General features: G+C 45.2%; 1 protein-coding gene and 1 long non-coding RNA gene across 2 annotated transcripts in view; both read right to left on the bottom strand.

Annotated features, from left to right (window-relative positions):
- USP14 (ubiquitin specific peptidase 14) overlaps positions 1-17,602 on the bottom strand; it is a 33,853-nt gene extending 16,251 nt beyond the window's left edge. Inside the window, exons 1-6 of the mRNA XM_075585224.1 lie at positions 17,416-17,602; positions 8,181-8,326; positions 7,164-7,196; positions 3,929-4,033; positions 3,227-3,330; positions 871-929 (exon numbers count right to left, since the gene is read on the bottom strand). Coding sequence (XP_075441339.1) covers positions 871-929; positions 3,227-3,330; positions 3,929-4,033; positions 7,164-7,196; positions 8,181-8,326; positions 17,416-17,431 — 463 coding nt within the window. The 5' untranslated portion in view covers positions 17,432-17,602. The remainder of the gene's footprint in view (positions 1-870; positions 930-3,226; positions 3,331-3,928; positions 4,034-7,163; positions 7,197-8,180; positions 8,327-17,415) is intronic.
- Positions 17,603-18,385: 783 nt separating this feature from the next.
- On the bottom strand, positions 18,386-20,198 carry LOC142486771 (uncharacterized). The gene is made up of 3 exons (XR_012799057.1): positions 20,117-20,198; positions 19,703-19,793; positions 18,386-18,841 (listed from the first exon to the last, which is right to left on the bottom strand). It is a non-coding gene; the product is annotated as an uncharacterized LOC142486771 (long non-coding RNA).
- Between the last annotated feature and the right edge of the window lie 3,592 nt (positions 20,199-23,790).

Below are 23,790 nucleotides of genomic sequence, written 5' to 3'. Positions count from 1 at the left end.
GTGAAAACTTGCACTGTGGCTCGTGACCTAAAACAGAGCACGACTTTCCTCCTGCACAGGCAGACACCGGCGGTCATCTGTCAAACACTGCAGCAGTCTGCAGCTGCAAGTCCCACAATGCTTTGCCAAGGCTCAGCGTCATCTGGCTTCTCAGTCACCTATTGCACAACAGGAATTGCCATGCAGTGTGTGTGTGTGTGGTGTGTGTGTGTGGTGTGTGTGTGTGTGTGTGGTGTGTGTGTGTGGTGTGTGTGTGTGGTGTGTGTGTGGTGTGTGTGTGTGGTGTGTGTGTGTGGTGTGTGTGTGGTGTGTGTGTGTGTGTGTGGTGTGTGTGTGTGGTGTGTGTGTGTGGTGTGTGTGTGTGTACACACACACACACACACACACACACACACACACACAATATAGTGCTGCGTGTAGCGTATGTTTCTTTTGAGGTTTTCAGTTACTGTAAGAGAAACATTTTACATTTACATTTCATAGATCAAATTGTTTTTCTTGGGAGGTGAAATAGCCCGACATAACTCGGAGGCCATTAAATATATAGATTTTTCACGCCCTGAAACGATCTATATGGTCACTAATACACATTTTTTATTTTGATCAAAGTATAAGTGTTTCTGCAACTGCTCAAATCTACATTACACCTTGTAGGAAGTGCATCTTGACATATACACAAATAATTGTCTCTCATGTTATTGAACTTCATTTAAAATTGATTGATCACGTCACAATATGGTTTGAAAAAGGGTAGGCTTGCAAGCTACAAAACCCAGCACATTATGTGACATGCAATCACTTGCTCAGAAGGGAAACGGTCACGAGACATGAGGCTCTGCAAGTCCGACACACAGTGAAAGTTCAACACACCTGCAGTAATATACTGAGCAGAAGCCATTTCACCTGAAGATCTCAAGGCACCTGCATACCTACAAAAGAAAACACAAATTTGCATATACAACAAAAACATGCATATATTTTCTATGGTGTGATGGAGCATATTTAGATGTTGGTGCTATAGAAATGTTTACGACAATACATCCGAAGGTCATCTCTGTATGAGAACGGTACGAGGACATAACGCACAAAATTAAGATGTCAGTGTAATTAGGCTGCCAGTGACGTACACAGCATTGCTTTGTCGGAGCTTATTTACCTCGAGCACTGTGCTCAGTTAGAGTTTGTAGTTTGCCTCATTAAGCCATAAAGTTGTACACGTTTGAGAATCACAGCCATTAAGCTTTAAGCATTCTCAACCATGTACTAAAGTTCAAGAAAACCATAGGTACTGTACTTACAGGACTGTCATTTATCGTGTGAGCTCTTTGGTCCTATAATGGACCTATCAGGGGACATTTCCTGACCTAATGATGGTTCATTATGGCAGACTCATTATTTCACCCATGTAAACGTGCATAGTAATGTTTGCCGATAACACAAGGGGTAACAAAAGCGCGTTGTTCATAAAAAGGTGTGTGTGCCGATTGGGCTCTACTTCACAGAAATGGAAAGTGACTTAACGAAAATGTATTTTCCTTCAGTCCATCAGGCAGCACCATTGGTTATAGACTGGAAGAGGCTTGCATAGTAGCTTGTATAGGGCACAACCCCTCCCTTTACCTGTGCAGTTCATAGGAATACATGGTTAGGTAAACAAATTGTACACAACAAGGTTCCCTTCAAACCATAATCCATGGGAAGGGGAAGCTGTGTGGCCCGATTAACTGGAGGAAAAGAAAAATATCGGCACGTTAAATTTTCCCTTTCTGTCCATCCTACAGAATCATGGGATTTATTAGAGCAATAACGAGGGAAGGCACAGGAAATTAAATTGTTTTATCTATGACAGCCTGCACGACTTTTCTGGAAACCGTCTTCCAAAAAAAAAATCCAGAATTGGGTTAATTGAAGCGGTTTTTGGATTACTGCCTTTTGTTCTGCACCACTTATGGAACCGTCCTCTGATTTTCCTGTCAATCTTGCAGGTCACCATTTTACAAGACTGTAACAGGGTCAATCACTGGAGAACATTGTGCCAAATTGATTATTCACCTTTCAAGCGTTCAACTTTGTCCTCTTTACGCTGGGGTGGTGTACTGGACCTTGAGACAGATATATAGGTTTAACAGGTCTGTAAACCAAACCAAAGCGTGGCCTCACTCATGAGTGCTGAACTTCTTGTACCTCCTTGCCGATTTATATATGTGGCGGCTACCACAATGTCTATTTGGATTCTGATAGGCTTACATTTCAGCGGAGCTTGGAAGGCTCTTAGCGCTTTTAATACTGGTCTTAAGATTGCAGTAAAATTTGCTACAAATTTTCTCCACCTGGTGCCACTGAATAGTGTATTTCTGCCAGCACGCGCCCCATCCAAAATGACTGGTCGGTACGGTTCCAAGGAGCGGCCTACTAGTAGCTTTCCTTTCTGGTGGCACAGAGAGAGAAGGCAGTTTCTCTAGTGATTGGCATTTCTGCCCTCTGAAGCTATGTCAGCCGCAGTTCGACACCAACCGACCCCCATGGGGCCTCCTATGCCCGGCGCCGCCGCCGTCGTACTGATGCACGGGGACTACAGCCACCGCCAGGCTCCTCCCTTGTGGGACGCGATGTCGGAGCCCCCATCCTCTGCCTCATGGCAGACTGCCGCACTAGCGGTCGTGGCATCCCTGTACCAGCCCCCAAAAATGTAAGCACGTTTGCCGCCTTAACATTAGGGAACCAGTCTCAGGTGCGAGCTGGCCCCCTCCTGACACTTTTTTGCTCAGGATAGGGTGTCCTTGACCGCCCTTCTTCTCAAGTAACCCACCCGTAGGTGGTTACATAATGGCCTGAGACCCCCTGAGGGTGCCTCATAAAAAAAAAAAAATCTTAGCAAGCTCCTTCCACCAGGTAGGACAGGAAAAAAAAACCCTGCACTGGCAAGGGAGAGCTACCCTATATAGGACGGGTGTAAGCTTCTTCCTGTCCTACCTCATGGTGCTGCCGGATGGATGAAAAGGAAACCCCTATGCAAGTCAATGGGAGTTTCCATGCGGTAGTAGTCAATTGAGGCCATCGTACTTTAATGAATAACCCTACTTGAACAATAATGTGCACCACAGGAACATTTCCCAAGCTGTAGCTATTAAACTGAATTTTGGATCAAAGTACTAACATTTCATTTGGATGAGGGTTTTGTTCCCCGTTACAAAAAAAAAATACCCTTCATATCTACAAATCATACCGTTTGAGGGCCTCTTTCAGCTCGGGCACTGAGCGAATACACTGAACGGTGGCATTCATGTAACAAGTGTTGCCAAGGTTTGTTAATCCAGAAGGTAGTTCCATCTGCAAGAGAAAGAGGGGAATATAAAAGCCTGCGGTAATGTGATGTGAAGCGGCACTTGGATTGTGGAAATGTTCCTTGTATGGTAAGAAGTATCAGAGAGGGGGGGAAAGTTTCATTTTCCATTTATAATTGTTTGTATTAGGCCGCGCTTATAGTGCCGGCGACGCGACCGATGACAATCACCCGTCGCTATTGCGATAGTTATATTTCAAATTTAGGCGACGTCGCTGGCTACAAGGCCAGCGACGTCATAAAGGGGGAAGGCAAAGGGACGGAGAAGCTCCTGATTGGCCACAAGGGGAAACTATAGTCGAAAAAAAAAATTAAATTACAGCGACTACCATATTTTTGGTAGCACTCTTGCTCCGTCGCCGTCAGTGGCGGCAATGTATTCGTTTTGACGCGACGGTCGTGTCGCCGGCGCTATAAGCGCAGCCTTAGGCAAGTTTAATGTACATCTTCAGCTATGCTAATACAGCAGGAACTCTTAAAGCGTCTTCCCCTAGCTATCCTGAAGTGCAAACCCCAATGTCCCATATCAACAGAAGCAGAGGGACGTTAGGAAGAGTGACAGGGTATAAACTGGGTGACACTTACAGCTGAGGCCAGCTGCTCCTCTGTCATGTCTTCAACAAAGACAGGCCTCACTGCAGGCTCCTCGGGAAGTGCTTCAGCTGAGCCCATCATCAACAAGGTCATCCCCTGAAAGTGAATTGCATGTGTCAGGACCGTGGCTCAGTGTCTACCAGACCACAGCAGAGCCTACTACGAATATGGATGTAATCAGATAATACAACAGAGTCGTGGCTATGTGCGCTTGTATTTGTTTGCAACTCTGCTCTGTGATTATTGGAACAAGTATTGTGCATTTTCTCTGTTCAATTATGGTTGAATTATTGTCAATATCTGGATGTAAATGCTTGCACAAGGCGTAAAAAAGGTAGAAATCTGACAATTTAATACACACACAAATGTGTATGAATATAGAAGTAATTGCCTACATACACTTTTGGTTACAAGAAAATAAAAATTATAAACATTTTTTTTTTTTAAATACACATTTACTTCACTTTTTTGTGGCAAGAAAAAAAAAAAAACATTGATACCAGGTTAACTAGTTTTGCGCCTTTTAAAAGCGTACGAATATAAAAATAAAATTGGACAAACATTGTTGGTAGGGCTACATCAACAGTGCTGCCAGTGCACTGAATTGTGTAAAAGTAGTGGTCTTGGCGCTCAAGTACTGGATCTCATAATTGTATTATATATGATACTATTTGTTTATGGAGACACAGAAGCAAGGGATACGATTCCACAAAATGTATCTTAATATATAAAATCGAATGGTTAGTGAGGTTAGTGCTATCTGCGTTGAATCTGATTGGTCCTCAGCCTCTGGCCAATCAGATTGCTGTGTGTGACGTCACCCAACTGCCACTCTCTTCCCCCTCGGCTCGCGACACACACACACACACACACACACACCTCTCTCTCTCTCCTCATCTCTCCCTCCCGGATCTCTCCCCCCCCCCTTCCTCCCTCGCGGCGCCAGTAGAGGTCCGCCGCTCATCTCTCCCTCCCTCCCGGCGCTCATCTCTCCCCTCCCGGATCTCTCCCCCCCCTTCCTCCCTCGCGGCGCCAGTAGAGGTCCGCCGCTCATCTCTCCCTCCCTCCCGGCGCTCATCTCTCCCCTTCCTCCGCTCACCTCTCCCTCGCGGCGCCTCATCTCCATCCCCGGCGGGGGAACAGGCAGAGGACCCCCTTCCTCCCTCGTGGCGCCTCATCTCCATCCCCGGCGGGAGAACAGGCAGCGGACCCCCTTCCTCCCTCGCGGCGCCTAAGATGGCGGCGCGCCCGGAAGCACACCCTTCTTCCCTCGCGGCGCCGAGTGAGAAGATGGCGGCGGCCGGAAGTAGAGGTAGGTGTCGCTCTAGGTGACGTGTGTGTGTGTGTGTGTGTCTCACTGTGTGTGTGTGTGTGTGTGTGTGTGTGACACTGTGTGTGTGTGTGTGACACTGTGTGTGTGTGTGACACTGTGTGTGTGTGTGTGACACTGTGTGTGTGTGTCGCCCCCCCCTGCCTTTCACGCCCCCCCCCCCGCCTTTCACGCCCCCCCCCCTGCCTTTCACGCCCCCCCCCCTGCCTTTCACGCCCCCCCCCCTGCCTTTCACGCCCCCCCCCCTGCCTTTCACGCCCCCCCCCCTGCCTTTCACGCCCCCCCCTGCCTTTCACGCCCCCCCCCCTGCCTTTCACGCCCCCCCCCTGCCTTTCACGCCCCCCCCCTGCCTTTCACGCCGCCCCCTGCCTTTCACGCCGCCCCCCCCCCTGCCTTTCACGCCGCCCCCCCCCCCTGCCTTTCACGCCGCCCCCCCCCCCTGCCTTTCACGCCGCCCCCCCCTTTCACGCCCCCCCCCCTGCCTTTCACGCCCCCCCCTGCCTTTCACGCCCCCCCCCCTGCCTTTCACGCCCCCCCCCCTGCCTTTCACGCCCCCCCCCCTGCCTTTCACGCCCCCCCCCCTGCCTTTCACGCCCCCCCCCCTGCCTTTCACGCCCCCCCCCTGCCTTTCACGCCCCCCCCCTGCCTTTCACGCCCCCCCCCCCGCCTTTCACGCCCCCCCCCGCCTTTCACGCCCCCCCCTGCCTTTCACGCCCCCCCCCCTGCCTTTCACGCCCCCCCTGCCTTTCACGCCCCCCCCTCATGGCCTCCGGCTGCCCCCCCCCTGCCTTTCACGCCCCCACCCCCCCTGCCTTTCACGGCCTCCCTGCCTTTCACGCCCCCCCCTGCCTTTCACGCCCCCCCCCTGCCTTTCACGCCCCCCCCCTGCCTTTCACGCCCCCCCCCCTGCCTTTCACGCCCCCCCTGCCTTTCACGCCCCCCCCCTGTATATCAGCTAGTATCATATAAACCAGTGAGCAGTCTCAGAAGCGGTCTTAAATAGGGACAATTGTTCCCTGGAGGCAGTGGGAATGGTCTACCTCTCAAAGCCTCATTGGGATAATCCTCAGACAGTATATAAAGTGCTCACTGTTTTTCTCCCTGATCTGCGTCTCCTTAATATAGCGCGCAGCCGTTTGTAGAATCCAGAGATATCCAAAAAGTAGTGACACAGCGCAACGGCCAACAGAGAGCAGAGTCCGAGCAACGAAAAAAAATCTATTCATTAATCGAACATAGTAAAAACCGGAGGGCAGAGCTCTCCTACGCGTTTCGTGCGTGACTGCACTTTATCAAGGACTCCTTGATAAAGTGCGATCGCACGCACAACGCGTAGGAGAGCTCTGCCCTCCGGTTTTTACTATGTTCGATTAATAAATTGAATTTTTCCTTGCTAGACCCTGCTCTCTGTTGGCCGTTGCGCTGTGTCACTTCTTTTTGGATATCTGTCAGTGCACTGAGCTGGTCATGTGCTCCCCTAATTGGCATGAATGTAACTTAAAAGGTGGAAAGCAGGGGGTCTCCAGAGCTAAAACGCAATCATTTCAGTTCCGGGGACCCCCTGCTCCCCGAGATCATTACATCGGAAGGTGTTCCCGGTATCTCATATCCGTTACACAATCCCGCGTCACGCGGCCATTCGGAAGCCGCAAGTGATGATGTCGCAGCTTCCTACTTGAACTGCGGGACCTTAAAACAAACATTTTCCATGCCCAGCCAGGGCTGCTCCTGGCAGCCCCTTCACATGCAAGTATCACGGTAAGAAGGGGGTCCCCGGAGCCGAAATTAAAACAGTCCGGAGACCCCCTGCTTTAGCCTTAGTCCAAAAGAAAAAAACGTAATGCCATTTTAAACACAGTAGTAGAAAACAGTCAGCGAGCAGTATTCTGTACTTACACTCTTTATTTTGAGGTTACCCCACTCATCATCCTGTTTAGAAGAAGAAAATACATTTTAGCAAAACGTTCTGCAACATCACACGTGGATATCCTTTCATATTGAAACAAAAAACTCATCTGAACCCAATGCACTACAAACTACTCCCAGCGTCACAGACACCACCAACGAACCAGGAATACGTTACTTCTTCCTCATGTACAGCAAATAAAAATACCACTTGAGCACATTCACTTGTCTCAGACAGGGCCACGACCCTGACTTTCCTCATTATCTCATAGCATACAATGCTTCCTCTGCAGCTAGGGATTTTGGGTAGTGACATGCAAATGAGCACTCGGTGAGTCACTTCTTGCTTCTTATCCATTTTAACTTGGACCCCTATAAGCGTATACCTGCCATATAATTTTTTCAGCACATAGTGGATTAAAGAAGTGCACAGCCAGTAAACCTACTCACAGACAGCTGTTTAGACCTTTTGTGTCTCATCAGTGGGAGCTTGGTTACTATAGCTTTGTAAAGTGAAGCTGGTAATGGTTACAACCAGACACAAAGTAAGTTATCGGGAGTAAAACAGTGACACCAGCCTGCCACCGTACAGTGTACTCCGGAGAAAACAATACTAGTATCTCCATCTTTCTATTTTACATTTCATTTGATGTATAATGCGAATCCTTAAAAACATTGAGGCTAAATCCTGACATTGGCTGCATTTGCACATAAGGCTGTGGTATTAAAGTGGTTAAAGGCCACGTTTATCGGCACCTCCCCCCATGCCACCGGTGAAAGAATCTCGGTCTATGTTCCAGTGCTGTCAGACAAGGGGTTAAAATACTGGGGAAAATAATAAATACTGTACCTCCAAGTAACTATAGGTCCTTGAAATTAAATGAGTGTTCCCTCTTTATTACATCAGACTCTACAAGGATATGAATATTCATTTTTAATCTGGCTTAGTGGTTGGTTCTTACATTTCATCAAAGCTCAGAGACGTAACATTACATGTCTGTATTATACCTTTAAAGTCCCTCCTTTGACCATGACTTTCTGTCTGTCCGGCTGAACCCCACTCAGGGCGAAAAGTTGGGCCTTGAAAACCATGGGAGGTTCATCGGTGTTCAGCTCCACATTATCAAACTTCTCCTTTCCCCATTTCACGTTGACTGCAAATACAAAGCCACAGCATTAAAGGAGCGATGCAAGCAACATCCTACATGTGTTTTTTTTTATTAAATCAGTTCTATAGTATCAGATAATACTTACTAATTCTTTTAAATTATTATTGAACTCTTAATGCCATTTTTAAATGAGGTTTAATATACTGAGCATCCTTTGATTTCTATCGCAGGGTTTAGCTCACCTCCCCAGCAGTGCAAAATGTTTCCAACACTTTCCTGTTTGTGATCATTTGTTGCCAATATTCCCAGCAGTTTGAGATGGGAACTATAATAGATAATGTTACATTGGTAATATAATGAGACATTGTAGTTGCTGAGTTACACTGACGGAAGGATTGATGAAAACGAAAAGGCATCCATTTAGTGAACCCTGGGAAGCAGAATCTTTGCTGATTGATCACGGGAGAACAAATTGATCAGCAGCTTGGGTAATTTGTTTTTAATAAAAGGTAATCAAAGGCTGCATATATTAAAACACACACACACCTGTTCTGTGGCTAAGGAAATGCTTTTATTTGTGCGAGCTTTCGAGATACACTGATCTCTTCTTCCGGCGGTGTTACAATGGATAAAATATGAGAGGTTTTTACTTAAAAACCGTGCGTCTAGGAATGTATCTGTGACTGAAGCCTATCCCTCCCCCCTGTGCAGTATGAGATTTATGATGTTAAATGGTCCCTCAATGTAAGTAAAAACCTCTCTTGCTTATATCCATTGTAACACAGCCGGAAGAAAATACTCTAACCATCTAAGCTGGATTGGCAAAAATGAAAATGCAAACCGATATGGCATGCAGGCAAAAACTAAAAGCAAAACTAAAATGTGACCCAAAGTCATGTCTGGCCATTACAAAGACAAAAATGAGGGATTACGAGTGGAGGGAATTGTTCTTGAATGTTGTGATGATTCAACGATGAACAGAAGGGTTTGTGAGGTTGCATCTCACAATAGCCTGAGAAGCAGAGCAGTAATTAATAGTGCAGCCGGTAATGCAGTTATTCTGCACCCAGTCTATCACACACTGCATTAGGCAAGTGGAATTCATAGCACTTTCTTGTGGATCGAGGCCTAAGCTTTAGCACTTTTTTTGGTGGATCTGGGCCTTGGAGGAACTACTGGAGGCAAGTTTTTCAAGACCTAACCAAAGCCTCTAGGACATTTGGTCGCAGCCATTTTGCAGTGACGAAATGGCCACCGGCGCTTCACCGCGACTCAACCCGCTGTCGGAAGCTTCCGCCGCCTGCCACTTATCCGCTAAGGCAAATGCCTCATCCTAAAAAACAAACCCTACCCCAAGCACTAAAACACCTTAAATTAACCCCCTACCGTAAACAATAAAAATAAAAACTTACCTTAGAAGCGTCCGGGATTCCAGCGGCAGATTAAATGCTGGGTTGAGTCACAGCGAAGTGCCGGCGGCCATTTGGTCGGGCCGAAACGGCCTTCAACCAAATGTCCCATTACGCCAAAGCAGTCATAACCTTTCTACCAGCATAATTCAGATCTACCAATTAGGACAACTGGAAGCATTTCAATTTACCGCCAAAACCATTGGTAATTAAATATAAATACCAATACCTAGAATTTAATTTCCAGCATATAGTGCAAACATTGCAAAGAGGCCAACATGACAGACGTAAGTGTGTAACTGTTCCACGAACTCTATGGCAGCTGCAACCTCTAAATGCATGTGTGTACATTTATAGAACATGCTCAGTCATTCTCAAACTTGTGCATGTGTGCAAGATCAACAGAAACTGTGTTTTGTTTAATAGAACATCAAAAACTGCCCCTTCAATTTCCCTTGGTTGAACACGCCTTTGGGAAGGATCTTCTAGTGTAGGAACATTAAAACAAACGTGCACCTTTTCCTTGTTTCCATATTGGGCAACTTCAGGTTTGTGAGCAGAAACAGTGATTTCATGAGTCACAGATACGGATGTCTTTCTGAAGCCAAGCCTTTTAAGCTCCCCCCCCACCCAAAAAAGGTCTTTCTGTTGTATTTATTTAGATTTTTTTCTAACGCACTGCTCATCACGATATTCAGTACTAGAGCGTGTTGTACTGTTGGCGAACACTTATTGATCCACTAGACTCCCAATATTCAGGTAACCGCAGCGTTCCTCTGGGAGAACTGACGGATCAAACCGTTTTTAAACAAATTTAAGATTATTGCTGCAATAAAGGCAGATATTATACCTAAATTAAATTTCATTAAATGTCTCTACATGGTTAGCTTTCTATGGTCCAGAATAGAAGACAACATGCTGCTTCGTAAATGTATATTTAACATAACTGCATTAACCTTTTCTTACAAGAGTATTTCTTTACTATTGTTTTGTATCTGTGCAATGGGACATCTATCCCGTTTTCCTCCATTTTTGTCCAGACATTTGTATCCATATATACACATCCTGCACTACATCTGTAGAGGTTACAGACAATATATTGCTTATATAATATTGGCAAGAAACCTTTGGGTCAAGGAACGTGCACTGTATTAGGCGTCTGCAAATTTCTATATTACCAATTGTCGTTTCTTCTGCATCGAATTAGTCAAGTTGCTAGGCTTTCAAAATTAGTTTTATCTTTTGACTTGGCAGCGAAGCATGCTGTATTTTCGTGCTACTGCTGCAACGCCGCGAACCAATCACAGCGCGGCCTAACGCTGTGACATCAGTCAAGCCCGCTAACCGCGTGTGGCACCGCTTGCACCCTAGCAACTAAACGCACATGCAATGTGCACGCGCAACGCTGGTCGCGCGCAGCAGCGGGAACTATATAACAAGCCTTAGAATAAATGGGGTACCCTCAGAGTCATTTTCAATATCGAATGGTACATGGCAAGGCTGTCCTCTTGCACCTTTGATCTTCGCCCTAATAATGGAGCCGTTTGCCAGTAGGATTAGGGACAATTAGGACATAACTGGCATGGTCGGTGGTGGTACTCACTACAAAACAGCACTCTACGCAGATCCTCTCCTGATAATATCCATTCCAAACATTATGCAATAGATTAAGCTATTTCGGGAACGTTCTAATTTTAAAATACATTTCTCTAATTCGCAAGCACTGAACTCAACTATACCACAAAATAGATATAATTTATGCCAACAAAATGTTCCCTTTAAAATGGGCCCACTCCCAAATTAAGTATCTGTGGGTGCATATTACACACCAAATTTGGAAAGCTGTTTCAAGCAAATTACCACTCTCTTTTTATCTCTCTACAGAAAGACTTGGGAAGATGGGGGAAGCACGCCATCTAACGACTTGGTAGAATGTATTCTATTAAAATGAATGTTCTCCCAAGGATTCCTTCTCTTTTCCAGAATTTGCAAACATTACAAAACATTATCAATATACAGTATATGGGAATAGAAGGTCCCAAGAACTAAGGACTCGACAATGCACTGCAGGGTTGATATGGGTGGTCTTAGACTTATGCCAATTGCCCGTTAATAATCAGTAATAGACGAATGGCAGAGTGTGAGCAGCTGAAGCACTAGCTCCAGCTTATGGAAGACTCTTCTCTTACTCCAAGTCTTCTGTCCCGACACCCTTTGAAACATAGACCTCTTCTCTAACACAAATCCTTTAAAATCAGTTACGTTCTGAACATTCGGGATAAAATATCTAAAACCAAAGAGACTTGCTTCGTATCCTTCGTTATTGAGCCCCATAACCAACCCACTTTTTCCTCCACGTTTAATTACCAATTATTTCCCAGTTTGGAAGGCTAATGACATTCACAGTGTGTTAGATCTGACCTCAGGGTGCTCAATTCTTTGTTTTGATGTCTTTCAAGACAAATATAAAAGATAGATACGGAAGAACAATGAGGATATCTAAAATTGAAACATTTTGCACAATCTGTCTTGCTAGAAAGTGTAAGCCAGAGAGAGAAAACCCAATTTGACAACTTTTATCTGAATTGGGCCAATGTTGACCACAGGATCTCGAAGAGCCCTAAAATTCCATAATCAACTCAAGACTGTTGAGTCAAATTAATTGGGAAAGGTACATAGGGATCATGTTGTCAATTGAAGAATGGAGGAAGATATGGGTGCAAGCCCAAAATACTGCACTGTCCATATTACAGAGAACACAAAATATTAATGAGATGATATCTAACCCCTTCCAGATTGAGGAGGTGGCATTCTGTAGCTTCGGGTCTCTGTTGGAGGAATTGTGGACAGTCAGGCCCCATATTTGTGGTCATGCCCCATCATTACCAAACATTTTCAGGCGTTCCGGGGATAGCCGTCCCCTTAGAACCTTGTCTTTTCCCACTCTGTAAATTTCTCCCGGGGACAACAACTTCCAAAACACATTTTTTTTTTTGTTTGTTTAAACAGCCACCAGATGTTCACTTACAGCTTTCTGGAAGAAAGCAGGTGCTCCTTCCCCAGATGTCCTCTCACAAAGGATATGGGATCCGATACAGATGTAAAACCTTACTCATTCAATTGATAATTCAATGCAGGGGGAGTGGGAGGGGGGGAATCTAATCTCGACTCCTTGGATAGATTTTCATAATAATCAATACACTTCTTTGCTATAAAAGAATAATTAATGTGTCTCCCTTTTGCTTGAGCCCTGACATCTCTAGAACATAAGGTTTATTTTTCTTCGTACCAAGGTATTTCTCTAGGTGACCATTCTATATGCATTTTATTGTACTGCTGTATTGAATTAATCTGAAGGCCTTACCTTGATCCCATCACATTATACTTTTGGTCTGTAAAAGTATTCTGGTAAAAATACTATTGAAAACCAATAAAAAAAAATTAAGATACACTCCATGTTGGCCCCAGCACACGAGATCCCTGTCAATGTACAGTATGGACACAGCCTATTCTAACAAAAGCCAACGGTTGACCGGGGCTTACTCCGGCTGCCGCCGGGTCTAGACCGCGCGCCGCCTCCGCTCGTGCGCGCTCCGTGCTCCCCCTTCCCGACCCACTAGCTGCTCCTGCTGTGCCCCTCTGCTTCCCTGCACCCCCGCTTACCTCACTTCAAACCTTCAGGGGTGTCGGGGAAGCCAGTGACGTCACAGTGACGCGCGGACAGGCCGCGTCTCCACGCTGCCCGCACGCATCCTGCCGTGCGGCTTTTGTCAGAATAAGCTGTGCCGGGACAGTAAGCCTTTCCTCTGAGATATCACCAACTAGTTTCCAACTTGGGATTCTGCACATTAACCCAAGTCCCCTCCCTTTTCCCCGCATGACATAAGAGGTCTGGCAATTCTGAATGCACGTCACTGGCAAAGAGCTGCGGCACAAGAACACGTTGGCGTCGAGACTGCCTTGTTTCTATTATCACGCTCCATACGTGCCGTCCAGGCTGCACAAACACATCAGAGCCACACAAGGTAAACTCATTTGGGGAAGACGCAAGACCCTACGTGGCACCCAACTGAGTGCATCTTTATTATTTTACGTACGAGGAGATCTCGTGTTAAATACTTTTAGTAGCAAAAGAATCTTCAAAGAAAATACTGGGACAGCACAAAAGAACGATTACATCAAGATACATATGGAAGTCTCTACTATTGAAAATGGCAAGATGCCAAGACAGAACTAAGACCTTTATTGGGGGGTGTTTCTTTTTGATTTCATCTATCGTTTCTACACGTTTATTTGTATTTTGCCATTGTCTAGAAGTAGTGGCTCAGTGAGTAAAGGCACCGACTCTAAACAATGACACCGCATTTGATGCAGGGGACGCTCGTACAATTCCCAGTGTCGGCTCCCTGTGACCTTGGGCAAGTCACTATACCTCTCTGTGCCTCAGACATCAAATACAGATTGTAAGCTAAACTGGGCTGCATACCGCGTACTACACTGTAATTGTGAGGCGCTTTGAGTCCCATTGGGGAAAAAAGTGCTACATGAAACAAAATTTATATAGTTACAGATAGTGTTTCCGATAATGACTATACAATCTCCCCCTTATTACTGTAACCAAAATGTGTGTATCTCCCCAAACCCGCTAGTCAGACATCTGACTAATAACATAACTGGTACTGTATACAATAAATGTCACTGCTCGACTCATGAAAAGGAAAACAACCCACTGTATTTATTTTAAGGTTGTGTTAAATAGTAAGCAAGAGAAAATGCAATTAATGCACTGGGGTCTGGCAGGATGGTAAACTTTCAACACTAAGGTCTGTGACAAAGTAAATGCATTTTGTGGTGTGAGGAATCGGGGAACACGTCCCTTGCGGCGTGTTCCCTCCTCTCTTACCAGAAGTACCGCGACTGCCTCCGCTCCCCTCTCCTCCAGTGCGCACCCCCGCTCCCGTTGCAGAGCGCACGCACCCGCTCTTCATATGCCTATACCACAGAGCTCGACTCTGCCTCCTCAGACCCGCCGCCTCCACGCGTGACGATCCCCAGCCGCGCGTCAAGCCCTAATTAGCCCCTTGTCTCCTGCACCTATCCCGGTCTCTGCTGGGGCCGCGTCCCCGCTCCGCCTCCTGTGCTTTTGGCTTCCTCCCTGGTTAAATATCCTGCTAGTGCCCAGTTGCATTGCTGAGCATAACCAAGTGTAGCCTTGTGCGGAGCCTGTGTTTTGTTTTGCCTTGTTCCAGTCTTCTCTCGCAGTGTGACCCTTCGTGTACCGACCTGGCTTGTTTTTGGACCCACTCTGGCTCTGACCCCGGCTTACCCTCGACTACGCTTACCTCTCCACTCCACGACCCAGGCTTACGGACGACTACTACTACCCTGTCTTCTCCACACCAGACCATTGGCTTACGGACTTCAACTACGCAGCTATCTATAACCCAGGACCCCGGCAAATATACAGGATTAACCCTCTCTCCAACCCAGACCCGGCTACGCTGACTATCCGCCTTCCAGGCACGCCTGCGCTGCTGTGGGTGTGTGGCTCTAAACCTTCCCACCTCAGTACCGGGGGGTCTGGTCTTGTTTGTGGGTTCGCGCAAGCGTTACATGTGGGCAGTTAACCGTACTTTAAACCCGATGCCAGAGTTATTATATTGATACCTAATTGACAGTGTGTATGTATTTTGAATACTGTACATGATGCCCTTGGTTGATAAGGTTATCTGGAAGTATAATTTTATATATAGCACGCTTTGAGTTGATATTAAAAGTAGTACTCTTTATGACAGTATATAATAATTAATACATCATGCAATAGATCGGTATGCATGTAGTATTAACAGACCATACTCTGTGGGGATAGTATTACATTTAATATGATCATAACCAGTATATATTTATTAGCACAGCGCTCTGTGCTGATATTATTGGAATAATGATGTATGTATTTTTAGCACCACATGCACGACACCAACACTACTAGTATAATTATTATAATCAATGGGCCACTAAATACAATAATTATATTTGTATGTGTGTGTTATTAGCACAAAACAAGCTCTACACTAATACGGTACATACAATTAAAATAGGATGAGTCTATTTACTTTCAATGATTTTTCTCTCAGATTTTTAGGACAATGTGCTGATAAGGGTTAGCGTGACCCGTTAGGGTTAGTGTCCTGGAACAGGTTTGTTTTTTCTGTTCCCCGTTTCCTCCCCTTTTTGCAGCTCTGCCTGCTAGCCTTTATTTGGATGTAAGCTTTCCCTGCAGCTATCACTCGTAGTGCAGGTGGGAATGGATACATTTAGACACTTCCCAATTCTCCAGCTTGCTAGAAAGTTGGTTGCCGTGACAACCCCTTTAATTCCCCTTGTCAAATTGACTTTTTCATACTCCCCTGTCTGTTTTCACAGGTAGCTTAGCCCTGTCCCTATTCTTGTGTGACACTTGCTCCTAACTTCCTTTTCCACTCAGGACAGAGTGAGTACCTGCCATGCTAATACCCCTGGCAAGGCCTTTCCGTTTTTACACACGTCGTTCCCAGGATACCAGCACTCCTCAGAGAAGCACTCTACTACACCTACAAGAACCCTTTGTTTCTCTACTTCTGCAATAAAGATAGAAAAGACAAAAAGGACTTGTGCTTTGGAAGAGGGAAGGAATGAGTTAAGCTATCTGGGTCCATTCACATCCTACACGTGACCCTGGTTCCAGAATAATTAGCGTGACACATTAAGGTGAAGGTTAGGCCGAGTCCATGGTGACTCAGCCCGTGCGGAGGCGCGCTGAGGTTGAGGGAAAGCAAGTGCTTTCCCTGGCCTTAGACCTCGCGCCATCGGGGGGGTTTGGGGCGAGCACCAGCAGCGCGCCTCAGCACAGGTCAGCGCTTTCATGCCCAAGGCCTTAGCGTGACACATGGTGAGGGTTAGCGTGGTATATGAAGGTAAGGGTTAGTATGGCATATGATGGTGAGGGTTAGCGTGACATGAAGGTGACGGTTAGCGTGATATGAAGGTGAGGGTTAGCGTGACATGAAGGTGAGGGTTAGCGTGACATTAAAGTGAGGGTTAGCGTGACAGGGTAAGGGTTAGCGTGACACATGAAGGTGAGGGTAAGCGTGACACGTGAGGGTTAGCATGACAGGGTAAGGGTAAGTATGGCATGTGAGGGTTAGCGTGACAGGGTAAGGGTTAGCGTGACGCATTAAGGCGAGGGTCAGCGTGGCATGTTAGGATCAACACGGCATAGAGGGTAGGGTAAGCATATCGGGGTTACTGTACACACGGCATATTGGAACTAGACTGAACAAGTCTTATTTATCCCACTTCCAGTGTCTTATATACCCAGGTCACCCAATAAATAGCCTCTACAAAAGGCAGCAGGAAAAATACGACTTGTTCAGACTAAAGTAACATGCCATCCTAACCCGCAGTGCCCGGGTCCTAATACTGTGCTGGGGAAGCATCGCCCCTGTGTGAGGGAGGGAGGGCGCAGCCGGGGAAACAGGCACTTCCTGGTGATAAATCCGTGTGTTGTTAGCACATCCGGCTCTAATTATATTATACTTCTTATAGGCAGTGTGTATGTGAGTGACACCCCCTGTCCGGGCGGTCATTATAACTGACACGGGTGTTATTACAGTGTAAATATGACAGCAGTGCGGTGTACACCACGCCCGCCCTCTCGGCGACTGATCTCCGCGGGGTCTCCGTTACCTGTGTACAGGGGCATGTCTTGAGGGTCGCGAGCTCTGGCGCGAGGAGCAGCACGAGGAACAGCAACAGATCCGGAGCGTCACGCGCTGGGGCCTCACTCTCTGCCCGTCTCATTCAAACAGGCCCCCCGTACAGAGATGACGCTGCGAAATCACGCTGCACCGACACTCAGCCAACCAGGATGCGCCGGCCGGTGCCTCAGCCAATCGGAAGCGAGACGGGTCGTGGCGCGGCCTATCAGTGCGCGTTGGGTTGAGGGTTCAGCCAATCAGACCGCGCCTTCCCCACTTACCCGGAAGGGATTGTGCGCCTGTGCTTCCTCACATATCACATGACAGTAGAAGGATAGTTCTGAGCTGTGTGTAGATGAGGCCTGTGTTGCGTGCATTATATGTGCGCTATCTGTATTATTAGTTGGGTTTATGGATTTTTACTTTTCATTTTTAAAGATGTAATACTCTAAGAATGAAAACTTGAACTTTACACGCTTGGGCTCTTGGAAATCAAACAGACCTCATTTCAAGTATAGGAAATAATATTTTGCTGTGTAATGATACTGAGGAGGATTGCATTTTAGACCCGAGTGCTGAATGTGTTGAAATCATGTTCACCTGGGCCTTTCACATTGTGTACCTGATATATAAAAAAAATTCTAATAGAAAGAAAGTGATTATTTCAGGCAAGAACCTTGAAAAAAAAGTGTTACCTGGCAGAAGACCAATCAACCAGATTTAACACCTTCATGATGTTGCTAGCAGGTTCATTTTCATCCAAGTTTCACAAAATGTACCCCCTTCATTACCAGAGGGGCCAGCAGCATATAGGAAAGCAATACACTGCTAGCCTCTGGCACTTAGGGGTTAATTGTTAGGGTGTAGTCAATAGCAATATTCTATACAGGTAGCCTAGGGGTAAGTGATAGTAGCTGTACACTGGGAAACGAAAACTGATTCATGCTATTTGATGTACAGTATGTATGTCTTTATATAGCGCCATTAATGTACATAGCGCTTCACAGTAGTAATACACGTGACAATCATATAAATTGTGTAGCCCCGGTCCCCTTGGGCTCTGTGTAGCACACCCCTTACCTCCACGGCGGTGGCAAGTGCTGCGAGAAGCGAAGGCGGTGGTCAGAAACCCCCCCCCCTGACTCAGGTGGGGAGATTGCGGTCAGGAGAAGAGGCGACTGGGTCGCCGGAGGTCTGCGGCGGCTCCCGACACAGGGCGTCGCCATCTTGAATGTATGCAACCTTCTCCTAGTTCGCATTCTCATGGCCTGCCTCTCCAACTCCAATCCATCCAAAATTCTGCTGCTAGACTCATCTACCTCACTCACCGCTCCACCAGTCCCAGACAATATAGTTCTATTAATTAGGCATGATGTCATATCTTGACGTCTGATTCTGTATCCATCTGTACAACCCTAAAATAAAAACAATGGAATACATCATTATATACAAGTCTACATATCTGTTCTTATTTCATACTACAAACAGCTAAGGGGCATAAAGAAGATAGAACCTAGTTTTATTGTAACATACAAGGTGTCATGGTTTACATCTTTAGAGGTTACTTAGTCCCAATCCTAAAGATCAAATATTCCAGCAATATACCTTCATACACTGAATTAGATAGATACCCAGAGGAGGAGCTGGGTATTGATACACAGGGGGGAAGTACCACCAACTGCACCACTCCTTCCCGCCCCAATTGATTGTTGACATTTAAAGGGCATTTTCTCAAAGCTCCGAGATCGCTGTTCGATGCGATCTGACCCAGAAGCCCCATTTAAGTGAATGGGGCTTCCAGGTCAGATTGCACAGAATGGCAATCTCTTGAGAATATGCCCCCAAAATGTACAATAAACGGAATTCTGTGCCCCATATCAGTCTATGCCCAGGGCAGCTGCCCCGCTTGCCCTGTCCTAGTTCTTCCTCATTATATACACATTTCCTAGCCATTAAAAGTTCTGCTTTATAATATCAACCACAACCCATTTCATTACTAGTAGCCATCAAACAAGATTATTGCTTAGACAAAGATCTTTTTTATTAATTTAAAGTAAATAATTAGAACTATTGTAAAGATCTCTAAACAATTTAGCAATACTATATCCAGCGATTGTAATATGGAAAGTAGGCTAAGCGCTCAAATGCAGGTGTAATGATATATAAAGCCAAACCACAAAACCAGGGTACTAATGAGAATAATATAGTACTTGATGTGCAATAGTATGGGTACTATCCTCCTGAAGACAGGTGGTAGATGGTACAAGCCCACTCACCCTCAGTCTCATCGGCAGGTTCCCCTAAAAATCAGCAATACTCACATCCTGGTAGTAGGTAGACAGCTATTGTATATCCAGCGATTGTAACCTAATAGATGGAAATGTGTATTTAACAACAGGGTTAAACATCAAATGCAACATTGTTCCACTTGTTATAGTAGGCTGATCAAGTTTCTCTAGGGCTCAAAGGTAGTCGTTTAGATCAAACTCCCTGGTTACGCCCACTGTGTCCCTGTACGAGATGTGTGCAGAAGTTTAAAACAGGAGACTTGATTTGGGGAAATAAATACAGGCTTTTAATCAGCCGAAGTTTCCACAACATAAAACACAGCTTATGGTCAGCATAATGGAAGTAAAAAAAACAACTAACAGCCCTAGGTTGCGGGTGGCTTGTTAGGGGGCGTTAAATACCTGGATCTACGAGCAGTCTGGCTTCTGTGTGAACCAGGGAGACCAGCAGCCTGGGACTGGACTGAAGGAGCGAAGGAAACCCTGGAACTAGGTCTGTTTGTTTTGCCTCAACTCCTTGTGACACCACTGGACTTGAACCCGTCATATCTCCCTGAGTGCACAGCCCTGTCCGGGACTAAAGAATGGGCCTTTCTGGCAAATGGCACAGCCCTGTTTGGGGCTTATTTTTGTTTGTTATGATACACTGAAATTAAGCTCTTTGGTCTCTCATGTTTTGAGGCTGAATAAAAGCCTAAACTCAGACCTCCCATGTGTCTTCATAGCCTTACTGCAACAGTGTCTAATAGCATTAGAGTGTACAATATAAGTTGAAATAAATTGAATCCGTTCAATTGTTTGGTACATTTTTTTGCTTCACTTTTCTTTTAATGCGATCTAATTTACACATTTAAACCCCTCTGTAGAATTTGTTCTGACGTATCTTGCACTTTAATTTTATATTTATCCTCAGTATCTGTAATCCTTCTAAGCCTAATAAATTGACTTTTGGGTAATCCTGCAATCGTTTCCATTGGGTGACAATTATCCATCCATAAAAGACTTTGTGATTTTGCTAAACAGTTTTGTGCTTAATTTGGTATTATATTGCGATATACGGACATCTAAAAATTGTCAAGATTCTCTATTATATGTGAGGGTAAACTTGATAGTGTGTAGGAGTCTGTTTGTATTATGTACCTGATGAAAGGGGCAGTTACCCCCTGAAACACTGTACTTGCTCTGCTTTTCTACCACTTGAAAACACTATGGAGAAAATAAAAAAGACATAAAGCCTTTGCAGGGCTGATCTTTGCAATCAATCTTGCGATGAGTGTGCAACCTTATTTTTTATACTTTTGTTCAAATATTCTGTAATTTGCAAATGGGGGATCTTCAATACAGTAGCCTCTGCACCTCCATAAGAATTAATATTATTATTGTTTATTCGTAAAGCGCAAACACTTACATACAAGGACAAACGTGTAGCCCGGTTCCCCCCTAAACAAGAAGGCTACTGGTGCTGCCGCTACCTGTTGGTTCACAGAGGACCAAGCCTCCGCCACTGGGAGCCTGGGGTATACTTATCGTCTCGGTGCACCGGCGAGGGATCCCAGCGTCGTGGGAGGAGTCCCTCACCGGAACCAATATACACAATAATTACACACAGGTATATTATAACAATGTTTACTAAACACGTGAAAATATAGCATCCAACATAACACGGCCCTGCAAGGCCTTCCCCAACCAATAACACCTCCCGGGTGGAACACACAAAATACTGGAGTGCCTGGGCACTTAACCCCGTAATGTCAACAAGCCAGTCCCTTCCCCAAAAAGTGTGTGTGGGATAGCGCGCTTCCCTTTGTGTGTTGGGGCCCATTGGTGCACGTGGATAACACCTCCCTGGTCTCAGTCCATACCAGGTTAAATTAGTAGGAGACTCTGTGGATCTGCAACGTGGTCCTACACCGCAATCCACTGGCTCCTCTGCTGAGTGAATCCTTCTGCAGATGCCCCTGGAGGGGCTTCCAGCTGGAGTGTAACCCTTTAAGATAGTCTCTATTGAAGTGTCCTTGCTTTGCTCACGGGCAGCAGGCCGCACTTCACCTTCAGAGATAAGGTCCTGCAGCTGAGGCCTCTACTGACACACTACTGGGAAAGGGTCCCTATCTAAGGCCTTCCCATGCAGCATACAGTGACTCAGGGAATCTACCTTGGATCTTGGGGGGAACCTGGCCTAGTCCAGGGGAAGTGAGTGAAATGACCACAATACGGCGCTCAAAATAATTAGTGCACTTTACGTGATCACAATATAGCTTAATAGCAATATTAAGTGCTTGTGAAAAATAGATAATAATTGGTGTTGATAATACAAACGAATGATTGAATGCTGCTGTGACCCAATGGTGGATTGCTTTCTCAATCTGGTCAAGTTTCAGGAGTCCAAAATTAGAGGGAAGCGCAAACACATGTGGAGACAAAAAACAGATATCCAATAGTGCAGTATAGTCTGTGCAAATGGATGTTGACTCGTTAATTCTTATGAGTGAGATACTCACAAGTGAAGGATGATCTAGATACACGTAATAGTATCTTTAGACAGTAGATCTTTAGACCGCAATCTAGCTGAGGGTGGAACCGGATGGTGTAGATTCACTTGTACCCTTTAGGAATGAGAGAGAGGACCGGACCGGACATGGTGCAGACCAATAAAACTTTATAATGGTAAGTATATAGAAGATTACACTCGCATGGTACAAATGTAATACAGGCAGTTTGATCTACGCGATCGACACCGGCTGCTGGAACTTGAAGCAGCGTTTCACCTCCTCGGTAATGTCTTCCCGCTGGACATACACCTCACGTCTCTGTCTATGGGGCTCCGGATGTTTGGCGTCTGCGGATCCAAGGAGTTTCCGGTGGAAAGCGTGATGAGTCACTCTACGCGTTTCACCACAGCTGGTTTCATCAGGAGTGACGACATGAGCAAATGAGCAAAGCTATATACCCTAATCTTGCTAATGATTGGTTTAAAATGACAATTTAAGATTGGGCAGGGTGTATACAATCATTTAATTATGATGTATATAGGACATAGTTAGAAACTATGCAAACTACTGCCTCCACATACACATATGTGGTGGCCCAAAAATTGATTAATAGCATTTAAATGGTAACAAATTACCAATTACATAACAATGTAAAAATTGTAAAATTATATAAAACATAATTTAAAACAATATATTTAATTAACAATAATATAATATACAGGGGGACTACAATAAATTGATGTTAAGCCTAATATAACAATTTTGATTGAAATCTGAAAAGAATAAAAATACGAATGAATACATTTTGTTTAACCACAGATACTCAACTCAACTATAGAAAAGGTTTAAGGTCAAAATCTAGATTTAAACCTAAGGGAGATATAGTGCTGAGCTCATATATCCAGAATGACTCTCTTTTTATTAAATCATGGTTTCTGTCTCCCCCTCTCAACTGTGACATTACTTGTTCTATAGCCTTAAAAGTAAGGTATTTAGGATCTGAGTTATGAAAATTATAAAAATGTTTAGAAACACTATGTGTGAGGAGTTTCTTTTTAATATTACCAATATGTTCTAAAATGCGGGGTTTTAATGGACGTATAGTTTTCCCACATATTGTAATCCGCATGTACATTCAAGAAGGTAAAGTACAAATTTTGTTCTACAATTTAAATGTAGTCTAATATTGTAGGATTTTTTAGTCACTGTAGAAGTATATGTACTTCCAATCTGTGAATTATAATGACATGCGGTACAGTTTTTACAATTAAAAAAGCCTTTGGGAGGATCTAGCCATCCAGAGGGAGATGGTTTTGCAGAATATTTACGAAGAGCACTAGGGGCTAGTTTACTTTTGATATTAGGTGCTTCTTTAAATACCATCTGTACTCTTTCTGGTAGATGACTTCCAAGAATAGGATCATTTTTAAGTATAGGCCAGGGATGATTTAAAATACTATTGATTTCTAAACGTGCCAAATGTATCAACCGCAGCAGAAGCTTCTTCAGCCCTATTGGCTGCTCTGTACCCATGTCTGGGTATGGCTGTAGTCCCCACGGAGCCTCTTCCTTATGGCCACCTCG

Source organism: Ascaphus truei, chromosome 2 (genome assembly GCF_040206685.1).
Source record: "Ascaphus truei isolate aAscTru1 chromosome 2, aAscTru1.hap1, whole genome shotgun sequence".
Taxonomy (NCBI): domain Eukaryota; kingdom Metazoa; phylum Chordata; class Amphibia; order Anura; family Ascaphidae; genus Ascaphus; species Ascaphus truei.
Note: the sequence above shows the minus strand (reverse complement) of the source record. Positions and strands in the feature narration are given on the sequence as shown.